Source organism: Amaranthus tricolor, chromosome 5 (assembly GCF_026212465.1).
Source record: "Amaranthus tricolor cultivar Red isolate AtriRed21 chromosome 5, ASM2621246v1, whole genome shotgun sequence".
Taxonomy (NCBI): Eukaryota; Viridiplantae; Streptophyta; class Magnoliopsida; order Caryophyllales; family Amaranthaceae; genus Amaranthus; species Amaranthus tricolor.
Window position 1 is genome coordinate 27955284 of NC_080051.1, and position 23463 is coordinate 27978746.

The following is a 23463-nucleotide window of genomic DNA, read 5'->3' on the forward strand; positions in this document are numbered from 1 at the left end:
TTGTAATAATTCTATTATAATTTTAATTATTATAATTATAATTAAAATAAAAGGTTGTTATATCATATATATATATATATATATATATATATATATATATATATATATATATATTATTACTTTATATATCCGTGTTATTATACTTGCACTTGATAACGATATTTTTCCCCATTTCATTATACATATACTTGATAATGACATTTTCCCACTCAATATATTATAATCAGTTGTAACTTGCAAATAGTATTTCAAAACGAAAATATTTATAAAATCAATTTTTTTTCTAAAAAGAAATCATTATAGGAAAAACAAATCCTTTCAAATTCAGTAATCATGCCGCCGCTCCAATAAATTTTCCGGCCGCCGTCACCTGAAAAAGTCAACAGATCTAAAACCCTAACACAATCTGCAAAAATCGGGTTAAAATCGTGTAATTTTTGGCACCATTGCTGAAAGCAATTTAGGTTTACAAGGTTCTTCATTCTCTTTTTTTTCTCTGAAATTCCTCACTAATTTGCAATGAACGAAACAATAAAGCAAACTTTTCCGTGTAGAATTTAGTATTATTATCAAGAAATTCAAGCAAATAAAAGTTGAAAATTTTGCCAATAATAGTAGTTTTTACACCCTACAATTACATTGAATTACTTTCTACACAAATTTGGAATGAATGGCATATTACTAATTGAATATTTGATATTTGAAATTGTGCAGATTCTGATAGATGAATTATCTGGTATAGCTTCGTGAAGATGAATTCGCTAGTTCATCTGAAGGATCCCAATCTAATGATGAACTGTAAATCTTTGTCAGAGTCATTGAAACTTCTGTCATAGAAGGTCTAGCATTCATATTTGGATCCACACATTTATAACCTAATTGAGCCATTGTGTATGCCAAATCCAATGGGTATTCCCTTCCTAGATTAGAATCCATGAATTCCATCAATTTCTCCCTCACATTTTCCCCCTCGAACACTTTCCTGATCGCTATAAACAACAAATCATCTGCCCCTCCATTGGGTGTTCCTGATGGTTTGACAGCAGGTTTTCCTGATATGAGTTCCAAAATCAAAACCCCAAAAGCAAACACATCTAATTTTGTCGTTACCGCCCCATTTTCTATGTACTCGGGGGCTAAGTAACCGTGTGTACCGACTACATGTTTGGTTAAATGTAATACCCCATTTTCGCTTTGGTCTTGGATAGTTCTTGCTAACCCGAAATTTGTGATCTTAGCTCGAAAGTTGCTGTCTAGGACTACATTGCTAATTTTCAAATTCTTGTGGATGTAAGGAGGGTGAATATAGCTATGTAGGTAATTTAGTGCATCAGCTATATTACAAGCAATTTGAACTCTTTGTTTCCAAGTTAAAACAGGTTGAGAGAGTGAGTCATCTTCATGTAGGTGTTTCTGTTTCCGAGGACGAAATAGCCAGTTATCGAGGGAACCTTTCTCAGCATACTCGAAAACCAAGCAAGTATTTCCGTCATGGATGCAATACCCGGATAATCGAATTATGTTGGAGTGATTAATATTTTTCAAAATGTTAATCTCATCACTAGGAACATTACCTTTCAGGATCTTTATAGCAGCTTCATCACCATTGAAATTACCTTTATACATAGACCCTGTAATCTTATTCCCATCACTAAATTTCCCGGTTGCTTTCTCGATCTCCCTATATTTGTATATTGTCAATGACTCAATTGCAAGCTTCAAACCATCCAAATCAACCGATGATTTGGTAGTCGTAGTATTATTCGTATTAGTATTAGTATTCTGAGAACTACTAGTAAAAGATGTTGGTAAGGGTGTGAAAACTGATGATGATTCAGGATCTTTGACAAATTTCTCTTCAGCCTTATAGGTCGAAAACTGCTGCTTCCTCTTGGAAGTCCGAACTAGGAAGAACCAAACTAAGAATGAGACCGAAACAATCACCAAAATCCCGACTCCAATTCCAATTCCAATTATCACCCCTTTATTAGAAGTCGAACTATGATTAGTCGTATCAGGACTAATAGGGGGAAGATCAGGTGCGGATGGTGGAGGATGGGGGGATGAGGGCAGTTTTATAGTAGAAATAGATTTTAAGGGCACTAAAATGGGTGTAAAAGGGAAGATAACATCATCAACTCTAAGCTCATTAGCCTCCAAAATACTCTGTACTTGTACCCCAAACATATGAGCGATCTTAGAAACATCATCACCCCATGTAACAAGATATGACACTAAATACTTATACCCTTTTTTAAGCTGCTGATTAGATGGACAGGCACACCAAAGGGGCACCAAAAGCTGATCACCAGGGTTCAGATTAGTCATGCTAAAATTGTTCTGAGCCATCATAGCTTGGCAAGTAGTTAACCCTTGATAAGTATCATTTGCTGTTAAAAAATATGTTTCACCTAAGACCTGTAATCTGTACCGTGCATTATGCTGAAAATATGTCTCGTTGGTTCGAGTTTTTGTGCAGGAGCACGGTACAGGAACAATCACAAGACGACCAGCGGGTATAGGGTCTAACTCGGAGATATTGTTAAGCTGTGCGATGGCTGAAGCGTTCGAGTTGAGCAGGAAGGCGATGTTTGGTGGCGTTGAATAAGAAGGTGGATGTGATCTAAAGGTGAGGTAAGAATCGCAAGATTTGTTTCCAATGCATTGAAATCCTTGTGTGTTGATTTCATTAGTACAGTTTAGTTGGTTGTTGTTTACATATGGTTGTTGTGATTTAGATTGCTGTATTTGGATTGTGAATATGATTAGAAGGAAAAGTAACGGAGTTGTTTTCATGTTGGAATTATAATTGATGGGTTTGTGGAGTGAATAGTGAGGTAAAGTGGGTATTAGAAATATTGCAATTTGATCATGTAAACACGAAGTAATGAATAAGGATATTTATTTGTGCCTTGTGAGTTGAGTCTATACTGGGGTAGTTTTGTCCAACTAAAAATAGCATTAAAGAAGACTTTTTGGCTTTTTTAGTACTTCTACCCTACTAGCTTCTCTCATGTTGCCCATAATTTTAGGGATTTTTTTTTCATGTCAATACCTTATTTTAATTATTACTATCTCTAATTGGATATAATTAAAAATTATAAAAAATTAATATTAATAAAATTTATTAAGATAAATCAAATAAAATTTCACTTGACAGTTTTTACCAGTAACTTATATGTTAAGAATAATATACTCTGTTTTATTCACTATTATTGCCCCATTTAGTTTTTGCTCATTTGTTGGTACACATATTCAATTGTAATTATCTCTAATATTCAATTAAAAAAATATATTTTAAATATTAATTTTAACAAGATTTATTACAAAACGAATAAAATAAAATTCCACTTAATTGTTTTAACTTATAGATAAAGCATCAAACAAGACCACTACTTTGGAAATGTATTACTCTTAGTAATCTCATGATATAAGTTAAAATTTCCTACTATTAAGCTCAATTAGACTAACTAGAGATGGGAATTTTGTCTTGTGTTATAGCTTGTTTATTTAAATGAATCATGATCTTTTAATTATCTTGTTTACTTACACTGGTTAGAAATCTCGACGAGAACCATAGTTACATATGTCCGGTTTGGATTGACTTATTAGATTTGCATCCGTTATGACAATCTAAAATTCCCTATATTATATTTCTTTACGTAAACATAACAAGACATGAATAAAAGAATTTTTAGTCGACATATAATATAAATAACAGTATTCTTGAATTATTGTTTCAAAGTCTAGATTTGTAGACATTTAATTTCTTTTCTTCTTAATGATACACAATTTTAATCAAGTTTGTTACTCATGTAATAATTCGTTTGTAATAATTCATGATAACGATATAAATGAACGGCGTAGAATAAAAAAAGGATTAAGAATTAATACAGGTGTATTATTAATATTAATATAAGGCTGGCCAAAACAGAACGCGGTATTATTGGCATTTTGGTATTGACTTGGACTTTGTCAAAATGGAACGGTATCTCTCATTTTTTAATTGGGTGGAGCAACAATGTGATAATGCTTGTGGGGTCGTCCTACTAAGACCATGCTCAACTGTTCAAGTATACTCCCCAATTCTACGATTGTTTTAGTAGTAAATATTGGAAAATCGATTTTTAAATTGATTTTTTGGTTGACTTTTGTCTTATAATAAAAAAAATCCAATTAAAGTGTTATTGAAAGATTTTTTGACCAATAGAAAAGCTTGCTTTTTATCTAAAGGGATTGTTTAGCAAATGTTAAGAGTTAAGACCTTTTATTCCATTGAATTAATCTTATTTTCTTGTTAGTCTGTCCTATAAAATTTGTCATATTTTTATTTTATCAATTCTATATGAGATGGCTTAACGTCATCACTTCTTAATAGTCCAGCTATTACAAAATAAATAGCAAAACAAGAAATTAACTCCTTATTCAAGAGTCATTTCACTATGTGAAATGGTATCTCATAAAAGTAGTGGTTTCTATTTTTAGTCATAATACACATTTTTTTTTTATTCTCATCTACAAATCTAACTCCTTTTTCATCTCATCTACATATATATATACTATTTTTTATATTTTTTTCGTTCCATTATACTTGTTATATTAGACTGTTTACACAATTTAATGAATTATTTTGATTATTTTATATATTATACTATGCACATCTAAAAATAGAAAAATTTAATATCATGAAAAACTTAAGATCATGAAAATATATATTTCTTACATATTAGCCGTCATTAAAAAGTAAATTTGAACGATAAATAATACCAAAAATCATAATGTAACAAGTATTTTAAAAGTAAAATATACATTTTTATCCACAATTTTTGCTTTTATTTATTTGTACATAATATTAAATCTACGGAACAAAGATTGTACACGGACCAGATAAAATTTGGCATACACATAAGGATAGAGATTAGAGAGAATATTTGCACACAGCACGCTCCAGTTCTCGCCGTGCACGCCCAGATTAGAATTGAAGTCTGGTATTCTGGTATGGACGTTAGACCCGTCCATTTCGTGGACAAATAGAAATTAGAAACCAACAAAAGTACAAAAGTAATAATATTCCCAATCCCAGTGTCCTCTTCAACGTATACTTCCTTCCCTTTTACTTTTCTCATTTTGAAACGTCTCATTTATTCAATTATATTACTTTGCTGTTTTTCGAGCCGAGAGACTATTTGACCACATTTCTTTATGGGTTTGAGCTGCCATCACTCTTTCCTCCCTAGATCCTGACCATAGTTTTTTATAAGCGGGATACACTGGGTATAATAATGATATTACCCTGCTGTTTCTAGAGTTCTTCAAATATGAATTTTGATCTGACTCGATAAACCTATTTAAACCACGGGGCATTAAACGTCATCATTAAGGTTCTAGTGATCTGATTCCAACACGTATTACTTGTTGCTTACGTTAAACTTAGATTAAAGTACTTAGTAAACTTAATTTTATTTTTGTTTACTTAGGTAACTTATTTTTGCTAAATGTACTTCTTTTACTAATAGACACTTTCAACAAAAAGTTTGAACAATCAAAATTTTAAAATTTTGACATTATAAAACCTATTCCTATTTTACTAGGATGCGAAGATACATGTGTAGTCAGGTAGCCAAAAAAACCAATTCTGTTGATATTGCAATTTGTTGTTTTAATGCGCCCCATTCAACATATGCAAATCTACATTATCATACATTTACAAAATGTGCACCATACATGAAGGCAAAACTTGGTGCATTTAACATTGATCATAATCAGCAGTTAAATCAAATTTATAACTTACTATATTGAGATCATTGGCACGAGCTGCAGACTTAAGGGTGTTACAAGTTGATTGTCTTTCTTTCAGCAGATCCTGTAAATTGTAAGGATCCCTAACCCGTACACTTGAGTTGTACTGAATTACTGATCAATTAGTTCATAAAATTCTGGAAAAAATCGGGTTTTGTACCAATTCTTTTGCAGAAGGCCGTCTTGTTGGATCTGGATCCACCATTACCTGTTTAATTGTTCCCAAATAGTCAGCCATTGTACATAGCTACAACACATCATGTTCAAGTTCAAACTACAGTGGACACTTCATTAGCGAAAAACCTCATCAATGCACTCTGAAATGAAGAAATTATACCTTGAGCAAATTCTGAAGCTGCAGTGAATGGCTAGGAAGCAATGGTAGTTTACCCACCTTTAAAAGCTGATACCCTGCATCGGGGAGTGATGACCCTCGCAATAGCTCATAAATGGAAACCCCCAACGAAAAAATATCAACTTTATCAAGATGATCATACTTCTCGTTCAAAATTTCTTGAGGCATGTAGCGCGCATCACCTTCTTCAATGGGAAGAGTCTGGTCCAGTAGTGTAGCACCACCGAAATCTCCAAGCTTGTACACACCGTTCTTTACATAGATGTTCTCTGGCTTCACATCTAGATGAGCAATTCCTTTTACATGTATGTATTGCAATGCTCTGGCAATCTGTCACCACACGTTTTTTAGGTTGCAGGGGTTAGAAGTAAAAATAGTAAGCAAGAAACATGTAGCAATGAAGATAGGGACAAGGATACACTGGTTTTTGATGGAAGATTTGGAATGGAAAACAATGACATTTTTCAAAGGAAAATATAGAGGGGCGATAGTTTTCAATAGCATGGTTGCTTGCATAAAAGTCCGGAGAGAAATAAGAAACAAAAATTGAGCAAGAATGGAAGTGATGAAGAGCAAGATAAAGGAATTGGCAGAGGCGGAACAAAAATTGACAAATTTTTCGAAGGCCTGTGCAATTTCAAAAAATTATGATACTTTTCTACCAATTTTGTATCTTTACACTTAACATATACTACAAAACTTAATATTGAGGTTCCTAATTTTTTAGTGCTCCATGCTGTTGAACATGCTCAAAACCTCCCCTGAAAATTGGAATGTGGTTTTTTCTTGCAGAAGAGAAATCCAGATTTTGCAAAGGGAATAGCATTCCCACCCATTACCAACTAGTGAAAAAAAAATTTTATTTCTAGGATATCATTTTATATCAAAACAAATACTCCCATAGTAGGCTCACATAACACCTGAAGAAAACATTTTAGTTTTAAATTTCCAGGAAAGAAGCAGTATATATTTTAGCAAAAGAATGAGTACAAACTTTATTTTAGCTATGAAATACAAACTTTATTTTAGCTATGAAATATAATTTTTTTTTTCGTTTTTGATAGGTTAACATGAAAATCAAGCCAACTTTAGTCCAGGAAGCAAGGTTATTGGGTTGTATTTCCCATCAATTCAACCAACATCAGCATTGCAAGGACTCAATAAAATACAGAATAGCTACCTGTAAAAAAGCTTCCAAAATTTCTTCCTCAGTTAGCGAGCAAGATGAATTATAAACAGAAAGGCTATAGTCACAAAGCTCCATCTGTATGTACAGTTGCTCATTTTCAAACCAAGAAGTGTGATAAGCTACTATGTTTTCATGAAACCCTGCACCAAGTGAAATTATTCTTTAGACTGTATCAAACTACCAAATTAACTCTCCAAGTAGAATGCTAGCAACTTTGAGATAGGTCTCGCTAGACAAACCTATAGCTGCCAATGCTTGAACCTCCATCAGAGCTTTCCTTCTGCAGAAGATAGTTCAAAGAAGCAATTGCCAGTTAATACGACTAGACGAGTAGACATTCATAAAAGTGAATTACTTAACCACCGTGTTTGGTTGTCTGAAATAAATGGCGGAAATAGCTATTATACGCCAATTATCTCGTTTTCTTTACAAAATTCATTAACATGAAATACCATTTGGAAATTTAATATCATGAGGTAATGGAAATTTTGAGGTCTTTTTATCATTACCATTAGAATAATATAGTATATTTCTTGAGAAATAAATGGCGGAAATAGCTATTATACGCCAATTATCTTGTTTTCTTTACAAAATTCATTAACATGAAATACCATTTGGAAATTTAATATCATGAGGTAATGGAAATTTTGAGGTCTTTTTATCATTACCATTAGAATAATATAGTATATTTCTTGAGAATTCACTGTACAAATGAGATTTTCATTACCACCATTAGTATGACCAAAAGAGTAGTTAACAGAAAACAAACTTACCTTTCTGTTTCAAGGCACAATTGCCTAGTGCTATGTTTTACTGCATACATACAACCATCAATTCTCTTCAAGACTTTAAACACACGGCTGAAGTTACCATTTCCAATTTGCTGCGAACAAGAAAATTCATTGACAGTGCAAGCTGTGCTCCATTTGCAAATTTAGTATTTGCGAAGTTCTTGCTACTTTTTAAAGAAAAATTAGAAATACCTCAATTTCTTGGAAGTCAGATCGATAGCGTGACATGCTGTCAACACCAGTAGACGAAGAGAGATAACCTGAACACAAGAACACATAATTCAATCTTATTTTTTACAGGATGTGCACACTTCTGAAAAAAAGAAGAGCCTCCCCTCCCCCAAAATGAAATTTAAAAAAAGTCCAAGAAGCTAGTAAATGAACCTAAGCAAAAAATGAATAATAAAACACCTCATTTCATCACCTCAATACTATCGGGTGCCTCTCACTTAGAATGGTATACACAACCTTACCCTAGTTAGCTATTATGCTAACAAAGAAATTGTTTCTAATTGACTCTTGGTAGCAATCATCATGTATAATTTTACAAAACAGAAGTACATATAATTTGATGAATCATTTTACTATGGTGCATTATAGTTTTAAACCAAAGAACTATATACCTTTAACTCCATCATCGAGATAGGTAACACTCAAAGTTAAAATATAGTGTGTCCTAAATAGAAACCGCTAATCAATAAAATTATATCATCTTTGTTGAAGTCTTGTATCCTGAATTATCTATATTTAACTCATCTTCAGTAATCCAGGTATTGTTCGGAATTTTAACTCCTTGTATGCAGGTATGAAATTAAAATGCCCAATAGTCATACATACAAGGTTATTTAGAGAAGCCAAAATGGACAATAGAGGAAAAGAGGAAATGGTTGAAGCTTTGGAAGTAGAAGGAAAACCTATTAGGCTTTCATTTAGGGAGTCTCAAAGTCAAGTCGGCCTATAGGTTCTGAACTTCAGTTATGAGCAGTACCAAAAAGGCGAGTCGACCCAAATACCCTTCGATCCTATCTAATCCTAATTCTAAGCATTTTATTCTTAGTTGTAACCAATCCTCTAACCCTAAAAACTTTCAACTCATTTGATTGTTGGTATAAAACGGTGAAACTAATAATGGAAAATTAGTGCAATTTTGATAGAAAATCACATGACAAGTTTAATATTCATGCTTCTTCTACTTGAATAATATTATTTTTTTTCACCATATTCTCCCAATAATTTATCATTTGTATAAGTGATAATTAGAAGTAATGCTAGAACAAAAAAAATGCTTTATGGTCAAAGTTTCATCATCATGAAAATAATGAAAATAACATAGTATATTTTATGAAAATTTCTACCGCATTTACCACCAATAAGCAATACGTTCATACAAAACATAACTAGGTCTAGAAGGGACGTAGACTACATTAGATGAAGCATAAAAATATTGGAGTTTGAAAGGAGAGGTAATAACCTCACTTAAGGATCACAAACTAAGGTTAAAGTGAAGGTTTGTGTTGTGTCAATGTATAAGAACCAAATATGCAAGTGTATGATGAATAACAATAATAAATAAATAATCAAGACAATAATTTAAGGTGGTTCACCAATCTTGGGATACATCCACCATCTAGCCTAGGATTAATATTAATGTGTTTAAAGGAGAAATACAAAACTTGAAGGAATTACAATGAAGTATTAGTGTGGGGAAGAGAGGAGCTAATTGGGAAGTAAGTACACAAGCAAGAAGGTAGCTCTTAATGTGTAAGGTAACATACAAGTGGATATATATAGAGGAAGTAATAGGAAAGGGGGACAGCAGCTTAGAGTAACATAACAGCAGGCAGCACTTACGTACAGAGGCATCAGTGATATGGTCGAGTGAGTTGCAAAAAGGTGTAAAAGCAGCTTCTGTTCTTTGCCTTTCCTCTTCCATGTAACCCCCAAGGTCTCCTATGCTCTTACACCTAGATTCTTGGACTGATTTTTGGATTCCTAGCCTTCACATGTCAAGCTTAACACTACCAATAGTACAATGTACTATTGATTCCCATACAAACCAAATCACCAACATGTGATGGGTCCTCTTCTAATTCACTAACTAAAAGTGATTAATTACCTTAATCATATTTTGATACTTAATGAACATAAGTCACCCATAATCATAACAGAGTTGATAGATTGCATTGTTTTTCATTTCTTGCATTGAAATTCCTAATTTTTGGTTTTATGTTTTTCCAACAATCAATGTTTTGCCATTGATCTTAGACAATAGAGATTAGTTGTTAGATTTGAATTTTCCATAGTCCATTCACAGTACAATACAACAATTGTATGGAAATTGCTTGTAATCTAATAGAAACCAAAGAGTAAAAAAATGCCAGACCTGAACATTTTGTTCTCCAACTTCCAAACGGATCCACATCCATCTCAACAGCATCCTTGATATAAGGATTCTTTAGACAGGGAGGTGGCATAACACGGCAGCGTAAAGCAATTGCTGACTGAGGGACATAACTAGGACCTTTGCATGCGACATTAGCTATGCAATCATCTTGATTGTTCTCATCCTCATAAAGAACATCTGTAGAAAGTTCTGAATTCCGCTGATGGTCAGACAAAGGACCCGGAGATTTTACAAAGATTCCTGTGGAAGTTAACAAAAACTCAGTGATCAAGGTACACTGTCAATTTACGAAGTAGACTCGTGAATTTTAGATATGAGAACTAAAATGGAGCAAGGAAAAGCATGAACTCAATCAAATGAAAAGATGTCCGTAGCAAGAAATTATGAGCCGAAAACTGTAATTGAAACCGCAAAAAACCCAATTATTGACGTTAGGAATTCACAAACAAATAGACTGCAATAATGAATATCATGTTATTATTACTTAAAATAATTTGTTTGGAGCAAGGAGTGTATACAAACACATCTTCATACACAAGACTAAGGATATAAGCAGTGACAATGTCCACAATAGATTTCACTTTTGCTGATATTTGTCTGGACTCATATATTATGTTTCCTTAAGTGGTTAACAATCAAAATTATAAGAGATTGTTTCCAAAGGCCACATACATACAAAACCCTTACTGCAAACAAACAGAAGTAAAAAGCAAGGAATTCAGACGGTTCATCCTAGATGATTTATGTCACAACGATAAATGGTAACCATACTCAGCACAGCTTATTCAAATATTTAAGAGATAGGAAACATGAGAGTTGGACCGTGGCCCCAGTAACAAAAAAGCCAACTCGCTTCACTAATCTAGAAAAGTTTTAAATTTCATGACGAACCATTGATGAACCTCATATTAGCCATCTCAAAAATACTCCTATGTGCAAGATACACTATGTATGACGATGATGATCAAATATAAAAGACATAAACACAAAAATTGGATAGAAAAGGCAGGCCGGTGAATGGATGACAGGGAAAAACAAAGTCAAATTGTAATCATTAAAATTTGTGGACAATTGCAATCACCTCGTTTAATAATTTTACTATTAACAGTCTTCAATTTCTCCGGCGAGGGTGGACAAGCGATATTTTCCTGCTAGGATATCAAAATGCATAAATCAACATCAGAAACCCAAAACACATTCAAATTATTAAAAAAACTCTTGAATGCCTCACCTTGTTGCCGTCCAAATCGCTGAAGAGATTCTGACATTCTGGAGTGATATAATCAGGTGTGCTGCAAACAAAGTGTCCAACAATAGTCAAGGTTTAAAAGAATTTTTCAAAATCACAAATCCAAAGCATAAAAAAAATCTGTCTGATTCTGAAATTGGACATTATTATTAAACCTAATGCCAAAACAAATGACTAAAAAACAATTAGGAAAACAAAATTAGCAGACATAATTGAATAATAGAAGCAAGATTAATCAATAATTATAGTTATCATATGCATAAATTCGAAATCGAGCTAAAATTGAGAAATACCAAAAGAAATCTTGACTAAGAATTTCAGAACAGCCAACATCAGCGACATCAGAATCGACCTTAGATGACTGATGACAGAAATTAAATTCTGAAATGTTCTGACTCCGAGAAGAATCGTCATCATTTATTCGAGATGCATCATTTCGAAGCAGATTTGATTGGTGTTGTTGAGGATGAATGATAGAGATTTGAGTAAGCATAGGCTTGATAGGTCTTTGAAGAGAAGATAGTTTGAGCTTCTTTCTCTCTCTAGTAGAAGAGTTCTTCCTTTGTCTTCTCTTCATATCGGAAGCTTTCTCTCTCTAAAAGTGTAAAAATGGAGAAGAGAGAAAGGAAGTAAAAAATGATTTGAATTTGCGCGGGGTTCAATATGCAGTTTGTCAGTAGTGATGTGATAGTGATATCTATGGCGCAGACAGAGAAGCGGAAACAAGAACCGTTGGATTTGCTTTTGGATTTATCCAACGCTTTGTATCTATTTTCAAGAACAGAAGGTATGTTGTGACCTTGTGGGTTGTGTGCATTGAAGACCTTCTATGGTTTTTGTCGTCTTAATGGACTACTATGGCCAAGTTTGCGAAAATTTGAATAAAATTAAAAATTAAACAAGATCTAAAATTTATTCTTTGTTATTAACAATAAATAAGAAAAAAATAAATTTATTCGTTATTTGTGTTTGCTAACGAAATGTCAAACAATGAAATGAATCACATGGTAAAAATAACTCAAATGAATGTCAAACTTATTTTATCGAAGCTTGACTTAAAATTGATTTATTAAGGTAGTGTTTGTTAATGTAAAATTCATTTGAAAATAAGAAATTTGATTTTAGTAACTACCATAACTCTGAGACGGCTCTTAGGAGGCCGAACCCACAAAAATTGATTAATTAAAAGGTAATCGTCTTTCAAACATCACTATAGTGGGGATTTAGAGTATATCAGGTAAGGATGTGATATATATTAAGTTGGTATTTAGAGTACAACAAATAGGAATTTTAAATATACTAGTAGATATTTGGGGTTGTCAAGTAAGGATTTGATTTATATCAAGTAGGGGTTTGAGTTATTATACCAAGCAGATATTGTATATTAAGTAGGTATTTAGGGTTATTAAATAGGTGTTTGAGGTGTACCAAGTAGGTATTGTGTTATATTAATTAGGTATTTAGGGTATACCCAGTCTGTGTTTGAGTTTTGTAAGGTAGAGATTTGAGATATACTAAGTAAGTATTTGGAGTTTACCAAGCAGATATTTAGGGTGTTAGGTAAGTGTTTGAGGTATATTAAGTATGAGTTTGGGTATGTATAGTAGGTATTTGAGGTATGTCAAGTAGTTATTTTAGGTATGTCAAATAGGTGTTTTGATGTATACCAAGTAGGTGTTTGACGTTTATAAGAATCAAGCGATTAAAAATACCTATTTGACAACTTTAGCATGTTAATAAACACCTACTTGACACACTGTGAACCCCTACTTGGCATATCCTAAATGTCTACTTGAGGTATCCTAAAACGTTACCGAGTAAGCGTGCAGTCACACTATATTTTATGTTTTTTTAAATGTAATGGGTCCGCCCAATTAAAGACTGTTTGTCACAACAAATTGTGATTTGATTTTGGTATTCAAATTTAAAAATTATAAATGAAATCTCACTAGTGGAAAAATCCTCATTTGCTGCAGTTTTTTGGCCATAATATGCTGCGGTTTAGACCTCAAGCACTAGTGATAGCAGTAGATGGCCTATTTGAAATGTTGCGGTTTAAAACCGCAGCACAAAAAAGCCTATATGCTGCGGACCTCCTAAAACCGCAGCATATAGTGTTACTATATGCTGCGGTTTTAGGAGGCCCACAGCATATAGCACATATATATATTTTTTTGCTTTTTTCATTTAATATTAATAAATAATCCAATGATTAATGTACAATGTAATAATCCAATGATAATCACCAAATATCACCAATAATCACGAACTAGTATATATATACACTCTCGATCGTATATATAATAATATACATATAAAAAAGTCCTAAATCTAAACTTATTACATTATTTACCAAGAACAAAAAATTAGCAAGATACGCGGCAATCTTATCTTTCAATTCGCACATTTCCCTATCTCTCAAAGGGCGTGTTTCCCTTAGAGTGTCATATAAAACCAATATTATAATATTAAATTAAATGATACATAAACATTAGATTTTACGTACCAATAGTAAATATATAATATTATAATTTAAGAACGTAACAAATACTTACGACATCAATGTTTTCGACTCCAACCTCCTTCACGGATTGTAAGATATCGTCCATGTATTCGAGAGTGTAGTAGCCGCAATCAACGGTGTTATAATCTTGTCGAAAGCCCTAAGAGAAAATATATGTTAGTGCCAAAAAAGCTTTAAAAACCCTTAAAATCGCAACTTAGCACGTAATTTTAATCATATGACTATGATTTTCAATTCTAACCACTTCAACACAATAATATTAACCTAATAGTGTTGTGTGCCAAGTTTCGTGCAAAACAAACCAAGTTTGAGATACTTTATGCGCGAAAGTACCAAAAAAGCTTTACCATTGGCTCGGGAGTTGGCTCCGGATTTTGAGCAACGGAGTTCATGGTCTCCGGTATAGGATTTTGCCCTTCGGGGGTAATAATGGGCTGTGGTGCTACGGGGGTAAGGGGCTCGGGTGTTAGCTTGACCGAAGCGTTAGGATACCCATGTTGACTTTGCTGATCCTCGACAATCAGATTTGCCAAGTCTACAGTGGGTGCTCCCATCTTCTGCAACACGAGTGCCACTTTGGCGAGAACGCCCTTCGTAATTTCTACTCTGAGGGTTGCTACTTCATCAGGTGGCATCGTTCTGGATTGAGTAGCAACACACTCTTTGCCAAATGCCTTCTTTAACCCTATGTGGACGCCTCCTTTTCCGACTACCCACCCTCTATGGTCTTTCCCTAAGACCATATGCAATGCATCAACATTGTCTCTTGGGGTGAACTCCCCCGTAGCTTCTTTTTCCTTCCAGCCCATTTGTTCAAATAAAAAGTTAATCAAAGCCAAAAAATACAAAACTAATCAAGAATATACTTAATAATTTCAAAACTCACCACAACATCAGCAACCTTCTTCGTTCGCGGATCAGTAATGGTAAATTTACCACGTGCATCTCGAGAATGAAGTCCGCAATACCAATCTCGCACCCGATCTCCAGTAGGAGTATTCACAGATGCGAAGGTAGTCGTAGATGAGGTCGTGGTCGGACTTTGAATGGGGTATAAACCAGTATCCACCCACTCTTTTCAGGCCTCATCGTATGTTTTTGGGCCCAAGCGATGGTAAAACTTCCTTTTGCTTGCTGATTCAGAAGCTTTACCATGCTTTTCCTAATTAATCAATAGAAATCAAATGTCATATGTTAGTTTAATGATTGAATCAAAAGAAGTAAATTTAAATCAAAAGCTATAATATAATATTAAATACTTACAACTTCAATGGGAGTTGTTCTTTTGGTAACAAAAGTCTCCCATTCATTTTTCGATATGTGACCCCATATTTCATAGGGCATCTTTAAAGGTGATTGCTCTCTACCTTCGTTTCCACTTTCGTTTCGCGTTTTGACCTTTTTGGTCTTACGGGCACGCTTCTTGGTGATCCAACCAGTTACTAGCTTGGATTTGAAATCTCTAAATCTTTCGGCAACAGCTGAAAGAAACACATTCTTCTTCTCCTCATCATTCTCGATGTGAAAAAGATTCTACAAAAGAAAAATTATATTTATTAGTGTCAATTAAGTTAATTTTAAAATGAAACTAAATGAATAAAAATAGTAAAGTTATTGCTTACCACAGTATCATCCCATAGAGAGTTCTTCAAACCCTCTGGAACTTCGTTCTATGCGTACAATATCGAATTCTTGTGGATACATAGACCCACTTGTTTTCCATATTGCCTACGCCATTTTCCACAGGGTTGACCCAATGCATCATATTCCAAATGCATGGGTTCTGTGACTTTGAGGTTTTTCGTAGAACCTCGCCCTTTTCTTTTCTTAGTGGTAGTGGGAGCATCCGTTGGAGGGGCGTCTTCAGTGTCATAATCATTGTTAAGTGGTGGAGCGTCTTCAGCCATACGCTCGTATCTAACAATTTGGTCCTCTTCAGTGTCATAACTATGATGCTCATTATCCGAGGTCTCAATCTCGGGGACAATTTCGTCTCTGAAAAGATGCATTGTATATGAGAACCTGAATGAGTATGAATAGAAATATATTAGAACATAGGAACGTAAATTCAATTCTAACCACTTCAACACAATAATATATACCAAATAGTGTTGTGTGCAAAGTTTCATGCAAAACAAACTAAGTTTGAGCTAATTTATGCGCGAGAGTGCCAAAAAAAGCTTTAAAAACCTTAAAATTCATACTTTGTGAATCACTTAATTCAAATGTATTCCTTCCGTGTGATCTACACGCATATAACCAACATCTACATCATCTTGATCCACTGATTTTGGATTGATAAAGGACGGGGAGTCTTCAAAAACTTCAAATTCTACCTCATCCTCAACATCACCTATACCAAGGATACTTCTTTTTCCCGGTACAACAATAAACCATTTTTTATCAGACGGGTCTACAATGTAGAATACTTGCTTGGCTTGTGTGGCTAGTATGAATGGCTCCTCACTATCACGCAAACGAGCTAAGTCTACAAGTGTGAATCCACAAGGGTCGTCATTTTTTATGTATCATCGATTATTATCTACCTACTTACATTTGAAAAGACCAATAGTGAAAGTAGAGTAGTCAAACTCCCATATTTCATGTACCCACCCGAAGTATACCAACTTAGCATCAACCGGCGCTTGATCCTTAGCAATCGCGTAAAATGTAGATGACGCCAAAATAGAAACCCCACTATTCTGTAGATAAGATGACTTCTTATCTTGACCCTCAGTCCAAAATGTGAAGCCATTGACATCGTAACCCTCATATTTGTTAACATCATCACGACGACCAAAAGCTAACCACTTAACAATTTCAGATATACCCTTGAGTTCTTCACTTAATACTCGATTATGAAACCAATCAATAAACGTCTTGTTATGCAACTGCATCAATCCTCTATCCCCTTTACAAGGATATTTTGCTCGCAATATATCTAAATGCTCATTCAAAAAAGGATGGACTTCAGGACTATGATGCAACACATACAAGTGTGCTTGTAGAAGACTGTCTCGAGGAGGTGTGATCGATTTGGAGCCAATTGTTCCTTTTCCCTCAAGCCTTCATTCATGTCGAGAGGTGGAAAGTCCAATAGGCTTTGCCATGGCCAAATACTCGGCTATAAAGTTACTAATCTCATCCCTTACAGTGCCTTGAATCATACTCCCCTGGGGTTGTGCTGGATTCCTCACCTTGTTTTGTAAAACACCCATGTGTCTTTCAAAAGGATAACACAACCTTAAAAAAACTGGACCCAAAAGCTTGATCTCACTTACGAGATAGACAATAAGATGAACCATTATGTCAAAGAAAGAAGGTGGAAAATACATCTCAAACTTGCATAAAGTTACAATCACGTCGACTTGAAGAGCATAAAGTTTAAAGGGATCAAGAACTTTACTACAAATTGTGTTGAACAACGAACATAGCTCGGTAATAGCATATCTCACATGTTTTGGCAATATTCCACGGATTGCAATTGGTAAGAACACTTGCATCATTACATGATAATTGTGAGATTTCATGCTTCCCACCTTCAACTCACCATTTAGGGTCACAAATCTCTTCATGTTGGATGAGTACCCAGACGGAACCTTAATGCCATACAAAGACTCACAAAATGCCCGCTTCTCTGCTTTGGACAATGTGTAGCAAGCTAGAGGCAAATAAACTTTGTCATTACTCATCTTCTTCTTACCGCCCTTTCCCTTGTTATTGTCACCAACTTCATCAGCTTTATTTCTTTTCTTACTCACCTTAACATGTGCCCACAACTTCGGACGAACACCCTTACATTCAAACCAATCTCATACGGCCTTAACATCCTTTGTTCATGAGAGTCTCAAGTATGGCATCGCATACATTTTTCTCTATATGCAGAACGTCAAGACAATGCCTAACCTGTAGATCTCTCCAATATGGAAACTTCCAAAAGATTGATTCTTTTTCCATAATCGGTCTTCACCCCCTTGCACTTGCCCTGTTTTACCAAATACAGTCTCAACTCCCTTAACCAGTTCATAAACCTCATAACCGGTCAACGGTGGACGAGCTACACGGTCCTCAACCTCCTCGTTGAACATCTTCTTCTTCTTACGATATTGGTGATCTCGTGGGAGGAACTTTCGATGGTGCATGAATACGTGTTTGCACTTAGGAATCCACGTGGATTCCATGTCCTCGACACATATTGGGCATGCGTTCTTCCCTTTGTTCTTATACCCTGATAAGTTGCCATATGCCGGAAAATCATTAATGGTGCATAAAAGCATTACACGCAAGGTGAACTCCTCATTAGCATATGCATCAAACACGGAAACGCCTTCATCCCACATCTTTCTCAAATCCTCAACGAGAGGTGCAAGATATACATCTATGTCATTGCCAGGTTGTTTAGGACTCGAGATAAGAAGCGAAAGCATAATGTACTTACGCTTCATACACAACCAAGGTGGCAAATTGTAGATCACTAACAGTACCGGCCAAGTACTATGTTGAGAACTAAGATTGCCAAATGGGTTCATTCCATCCGTACACAGTCCGAGCCTTAAATTATGAACTTCATCCCCAAAAGTCTTATCAATACTGTTCCACTCCGGAGAATCAGATGGATGTGTGAGCAAGTGACCTTTCTTCACCCTATCTGCATGCCATCTCAAACTTAACGCATCTTTCTTTATAGAAAACAAGCGCTTGAATCTAGTTATTATTGGAAGATACCACAATACCTTAGCCGGGGGCCCTTTAGCATCCCGTGCCCCTTTACGCTTGTAGCGCGATAACCCACACCTAGGACACTCTTCTAAGTTCTCGTTTTCATTCCGATACAATACACAATCATTCGGACACGCATGAATCTTCTGGTACTATAAGCCGAAAGGACACATGAGCTTTTTGGCATAATATGTTGACTTTGGAAGTTCATTTACCTCGGGAAGCATCTCACCTAACGCTTCTAATTAAACTTTGACTTAATGTTGAAAATTGTCAACACTGTTGTTAGTTTGGTGAACTTTGTACATCCAAGGTACAAAGGCCTTTGAGAAGCCTCTGTCAACAAGTCAAAAACACGAGGACATTTTCCTAACTCATCCTCGACTCCCTCCATCATCTCATCAACACGATCTACATCCTCATCGACATTCTCTTCATCTGTCTCATACCCATCAACACGATCTACTACATCCTCATTGACATCGGCCACATTATTGACATCCTCAACAACACTTTTCTCTTTGTAAACTCCCTCCTCCCTATGCCAAACCCAAACATGATATTTAGGCCTAAACCCACGTCGAAGTATGTGCTCCCTAAGGATATGAACACTATCTAACTTTGATACATTGCCACAAGTGACACATGGGCAATAAAAACCAACTCCCCCCGTCCTAACTTGATGTTCAACCGCAATACTACAAAATTCTAATACGCCATCAATAAATTTCGACGATTCAATGCTTCTATACATCCAAGAACGATCTTTTGTCATCCTAAGTGTGATTAATTAATTCAAAATAAAATTAATACACAACTTTTAACATATATACTTAACGAAATTTAATTAACAACAAAATTAAGTAATAATCATTCATTTAACCCTAATTTACAATATTAATAATAAACCATCATAATCTATAAATTGTTCAAAAAATATGTATATTCTAATAAGAAGATTGTTTTAACCAAAATTAACCCTAATAATAATAAATTTAACCATAAACAACCCTAGTTAAACCTAATTTACAAACTATAAAAAAATTATGATAAATTTAAAACTTAAAAACCACAACTACATACACATTCATAAATAAAATGAAGAAGTTACTAAAAAATATAACAAAACATGAAATGTATGATAAATTTAAAACTTAAAAACAACTACATACACATTGATAAATTATGATAAATTTAAACCTAATTTACAAAATCAAAATAAAAATTATACCTTGAATTTTCGTGGGTTTTGGGTTGTGTATAACCTATACAATGAGAAAAAAAATAGTATAAAAAAAACTAAGCCCTAAAACACAATTAATGAAGCTTGAACAACAATGAGTTTGAGAACTAAGCTTTAAAAAATTATACCTTGAAGAAGAGTAAGAACTAAGCCCTAATTTCGTGGGTTTTTCGTGGGTTTAAGAAGAGCAACAACAATGGGTTTTTCGTGGGGTATGTAAGCAGCAGATGATGAAGAAGAGCAAGAACTAAGATGATAAAGAAGAACAAGAACTAAGATGATTGTAGCTTGAAGAAATAGTCGTGTGTTTGAAGGTTTGAAGAAGACATTAGGTTTAATGAAACAGAAGAAATGTTTTGCATTGTAACGTTAAAAGGCGCGTTTTTAAAAGAGTTAAATGTTACGGGCAACCTTAAAACCGCAGCATTTGATGTGTCCAAATGGTTATATGCTGCGGGCATTATAAAACCGCAGCATTTGTTGTCTATTTTTTTTCTAATTCTTTTTCCTATTTATTGCTGCGTATATAAAAAATCACAACAAATGATTAACAACAAATATGTTTTTTCCACTACTGTCTATATACTTGAAAATTTTCAAATTGGATATTTGGCCCTTTTTACATAGTCATTAAAATTCTATAAAATTGACTCATTTCTACATACCCCAATTCATTATTTAAAAATGAATTTCAAATTACCAAATATGCCGTAAATGAATTTGTCTTTAACTTGTTCTTATAAGTTGAGGAGAGTACCACACCCTTATCATCATATCAAATGAAATAAGAATACTGCTGCCAGTGAGACGCTAGACTTGGAAAGATCCGTAAAAAGAAAACAAAAGACCAACAATCGTATGAAGTTGACTAATTCATCTAGTGACTAGTGTTACATGAATTGGTTTGATCATCATAGAGTTGATAAATAGGTATATCTACCAAAACCCAGAATGTTACTCAATCCCAATTAGTGTAGAAAATATAGTCAAAATGGGATTCAAATTCCTCCCCACTTTCGTACAAGATATCACTTGGTTTGCTTAATATAATTCCATAATTGATTCAATTTTCTGTACCTGCTCAGCTGCTCAAAGATTTGATATTATATTTTCCCCAATTCAGCCAATCAGTTGAGAGTATTACTAATCTTCAACATGTTAGCTTGTAGAGAAGGGTTTACGACTAACTACGTAATGCCTACAATTATTAACTACTCTGTCGAGTTGCTCTTTGTGAGATATCATCTCTCAGTAAGACGATCTTAAATAAATAGTTTATATGTATGATATGAGCTATTTAACCCACATATGATACGCATCTCTCGGCGAGATCATCTCATACAATAATTTATACATTGTTTTATGGAGAAGTACAGAAATATGTGGATAAGATGATAAAATAAGCTAAATATAAGATGAGAATTAAAAATAGGAAAATTTAATTTTAAAAATCCCGCCTTTTGCTCGTTGTCTTTTAAAAGTTCCACCTTTCGATTATTTTTTAAAAATCCGACCTTTATACTGCGTTTTCTTTTAAAGTACTGACCTCATTAAGTTACTTGCAAAATTCAGCAATAAACAAATTAAGAACCAAAAAATCAAATTTTTAAAAAAAATGCAGTATTAAGGTCAAATTTTTAAAAATAATCAAAAAGTAAAATTTTTAAAAGATAACGAGAAAAAAATAGAATTTTTAAAATTAAATTTTCCTTAAAAATAAAGCATAGGTCACGATCATAAATAAAAACAGACCAAAATCTACGTGACATAATAAAAGGAATATAATGAAGTCCTTCATTGTAATTGCTTGACCAAGCAAGAGATGAAAATAAAAAAAATAAAAAATAAAAAAAACTTATTAAGTTTAAATTAGTATTTAATCATACAAGAGAATGAGTTGAGCTTCTAGAAATGGCATAGTGATGATAAAGGGAATTCAAAATAATAGTTAAAGTGAGTTGAACATTTAGTTTTATATATTAGATAATTAATATTAAAAAAAAATTTTAATTAAATGATTCGGATCATAATCTGTGCAGACTTTAAACTAAATTTCTCATATAATAACGTACTTCACTTCTTTGCTCCTTTTAAATTGATACAATGAGAGATCGATATGAGAGCTTTTTGCCACAAATAGAAGAACGAATAATTACTTAAATCTCCACTAATTATTTAATTTTAAGCTAATAATTAAAGTCTAACATTACATGTCTTCCAACAAGCTCTTCCCAATGAAGCCAATTGCAAAGTGGTATGTAGACAAGGAGAGCAACACCCATCCATTGGAATGGAATAATTAAACAAAGAAGACTCACTACTTAAGTCATCATTTTTCAACATTTCGTCAAGTAATTAGCATTGGTTGGGTCCCATACAAGTTGAATCAATGTTCAATAATTATCTTAATATATGCATGTATATTCACATGAACAACCTAACAATTCTAATGATGTAAGTATGTTTTTAAAGGCTTATTACAATGAGTTAAGTTTAACTTTATTTAATTTACATTAATTTAGTTTAATATATCAATTTTACTTTCACATATCACTATTTCATTACAAAAATTCTTATGAGAGATACTCTAATTGTACTGGCTCAAAAGAAAAAATAAAATAAGTTTCTCGGTAGGCATTAAGAATATTGTAAGTGGACATTTAGAATATTATAAGTACTAAAGTACTTACTCGGTGGACATTAAATATATTGTAAGTAGGCATTAAGAATAATCTAAGTAGACATTAAAATAAAAATAAATGAACATTAAGATTTAATGGGATGGATTTAAAAGAAGACTCTCAATGAGACGGTCTCTTAAAAGACCGGGCTGATTTCATTATATACAAGTAATTTATCAATAATTATGACGAGCAACCTATAATTAAATGATAAGAATAACAAATTAACCCTTTTTCTCAAATAAATAAGTTTCTTGATGCATGCGTATTCCTCTTATCTTGCTACAGTTTTTTTTTTGACTGTTCCATTTATCTTGCTACTCCTTTTCACACTTTCTCAAATAGTTATGTTTGATGAAGTACGATGGAGGAACAAAAGAAGAATTTTTATTGTTGGTCAACTTATTCAGATTATAACTTTTATTTCTGAGTGAATTTCTTTTTTTATTACAAGAAAGTCTGAAGAAAAGAAGAAAGCAGCGAAAATTAAACCCAATTCTTACCTAAGA

The 23463-nt window shown here is 33.6% G+C and overlaps 2 protein-coding genes across 7 annotated transcripts; both read right to left on the reverse strand.

Annotated features, from left to right (window-relative positions):
* Positions 1-491: 491 nt before the first annotated feature.
* Positions 492-3073, reverse strand: LOC130812695 (protein LYK5-like). Its single transcript, XM_057678257.1, has one exon. It carries the CDS (start codon positions 2794-2796, stop codon positions 730-732), a length of 2067 nt encoding a protein of 688 aa, XP_057534240.1. The 5' UTR covers positions 2797-3073; the 3' UTR covers positions 492-729.
* Positions 3074-4668: 1595 nt separating this feature from the next.
* LOC130812696 (wee1-like protein kinase) lies at positions 4669-12580 on the reverse strand. Of its 6 annotated transcripts, none has more exons than XR_009042095.1 (11): positions 12081-12580; positions 11770-11830; positions 11620-11689; positions 10518-10778; positions 8327-8394; positions 8117-8226; positions 7583-7623; positions 7335-7483; positions 6137-6484; positions 5792-6007; positions 4669-4993 (listed from the first exon to the last, which is right to left on the reverse strand). XR_009042095.1 is itself a non-coding variant. In XM_057678258.1 (10 exons), exons 1-10 carry the CDS (start codon positions 12362-12364, stop codon positions 5927-5929), a joined length of 1473 nt encoding a protein of 490 aa, XP_057534241.1. In that variant the 5' UTR covers positions 12365-12580; the 3' UTR covers positions 4669-5926. The 6 variants fall into 6 exon arrangements, 2 of the variants coding, with proteins under 2 accessions (XP_057534241.1, XP_057534243.1); XR_009042097.1 differs by having other exon boundaries at positions 4710-5344; positions 11638-11686; XR_009042096.1 differs by having other exon boundaries at positions 4710-5344; positions 11638-11689.
* Between the last annotated feature and the right edge of the window lie 10883 nt (positions 12581-23463).

What these genes read in the sequence shown, in the direction of transcription:
- LOC130812695 (XM_057678257.1), bottom strand. Translation starts at nt 2,796, where the DNA reads ATGAAAACAACTCCGTTACTTTTCCTTCTAATCATATTCACAATCCAA.
- LOC130812696 (XM_057678258.1), bottom strand. Translation starts at nt 12,364, where the DNA reads ATGAAGAGAAGACAAAGGAAGAACTCTTCTACTAGAGAGAGAAAGAAG. An exon ending in CTGACTTCCAAGAAATTGAG is followed by an intron (nt 8,227 to 8,326) that starts GTATTTCTAATT and finishes TCTTGTTCGCAG; the next exon opens with CAAATTGGAAATGGTAACTT. An exon ending in TCAAGCATTGGCAGCTATAG is followed by an intron (nt 7,484 to 7,582) that starts GTTTGTCTAGCG and finishes CACTTGGTGCAG; the next exon opens with GGTTTCATGAAAACATAGTA.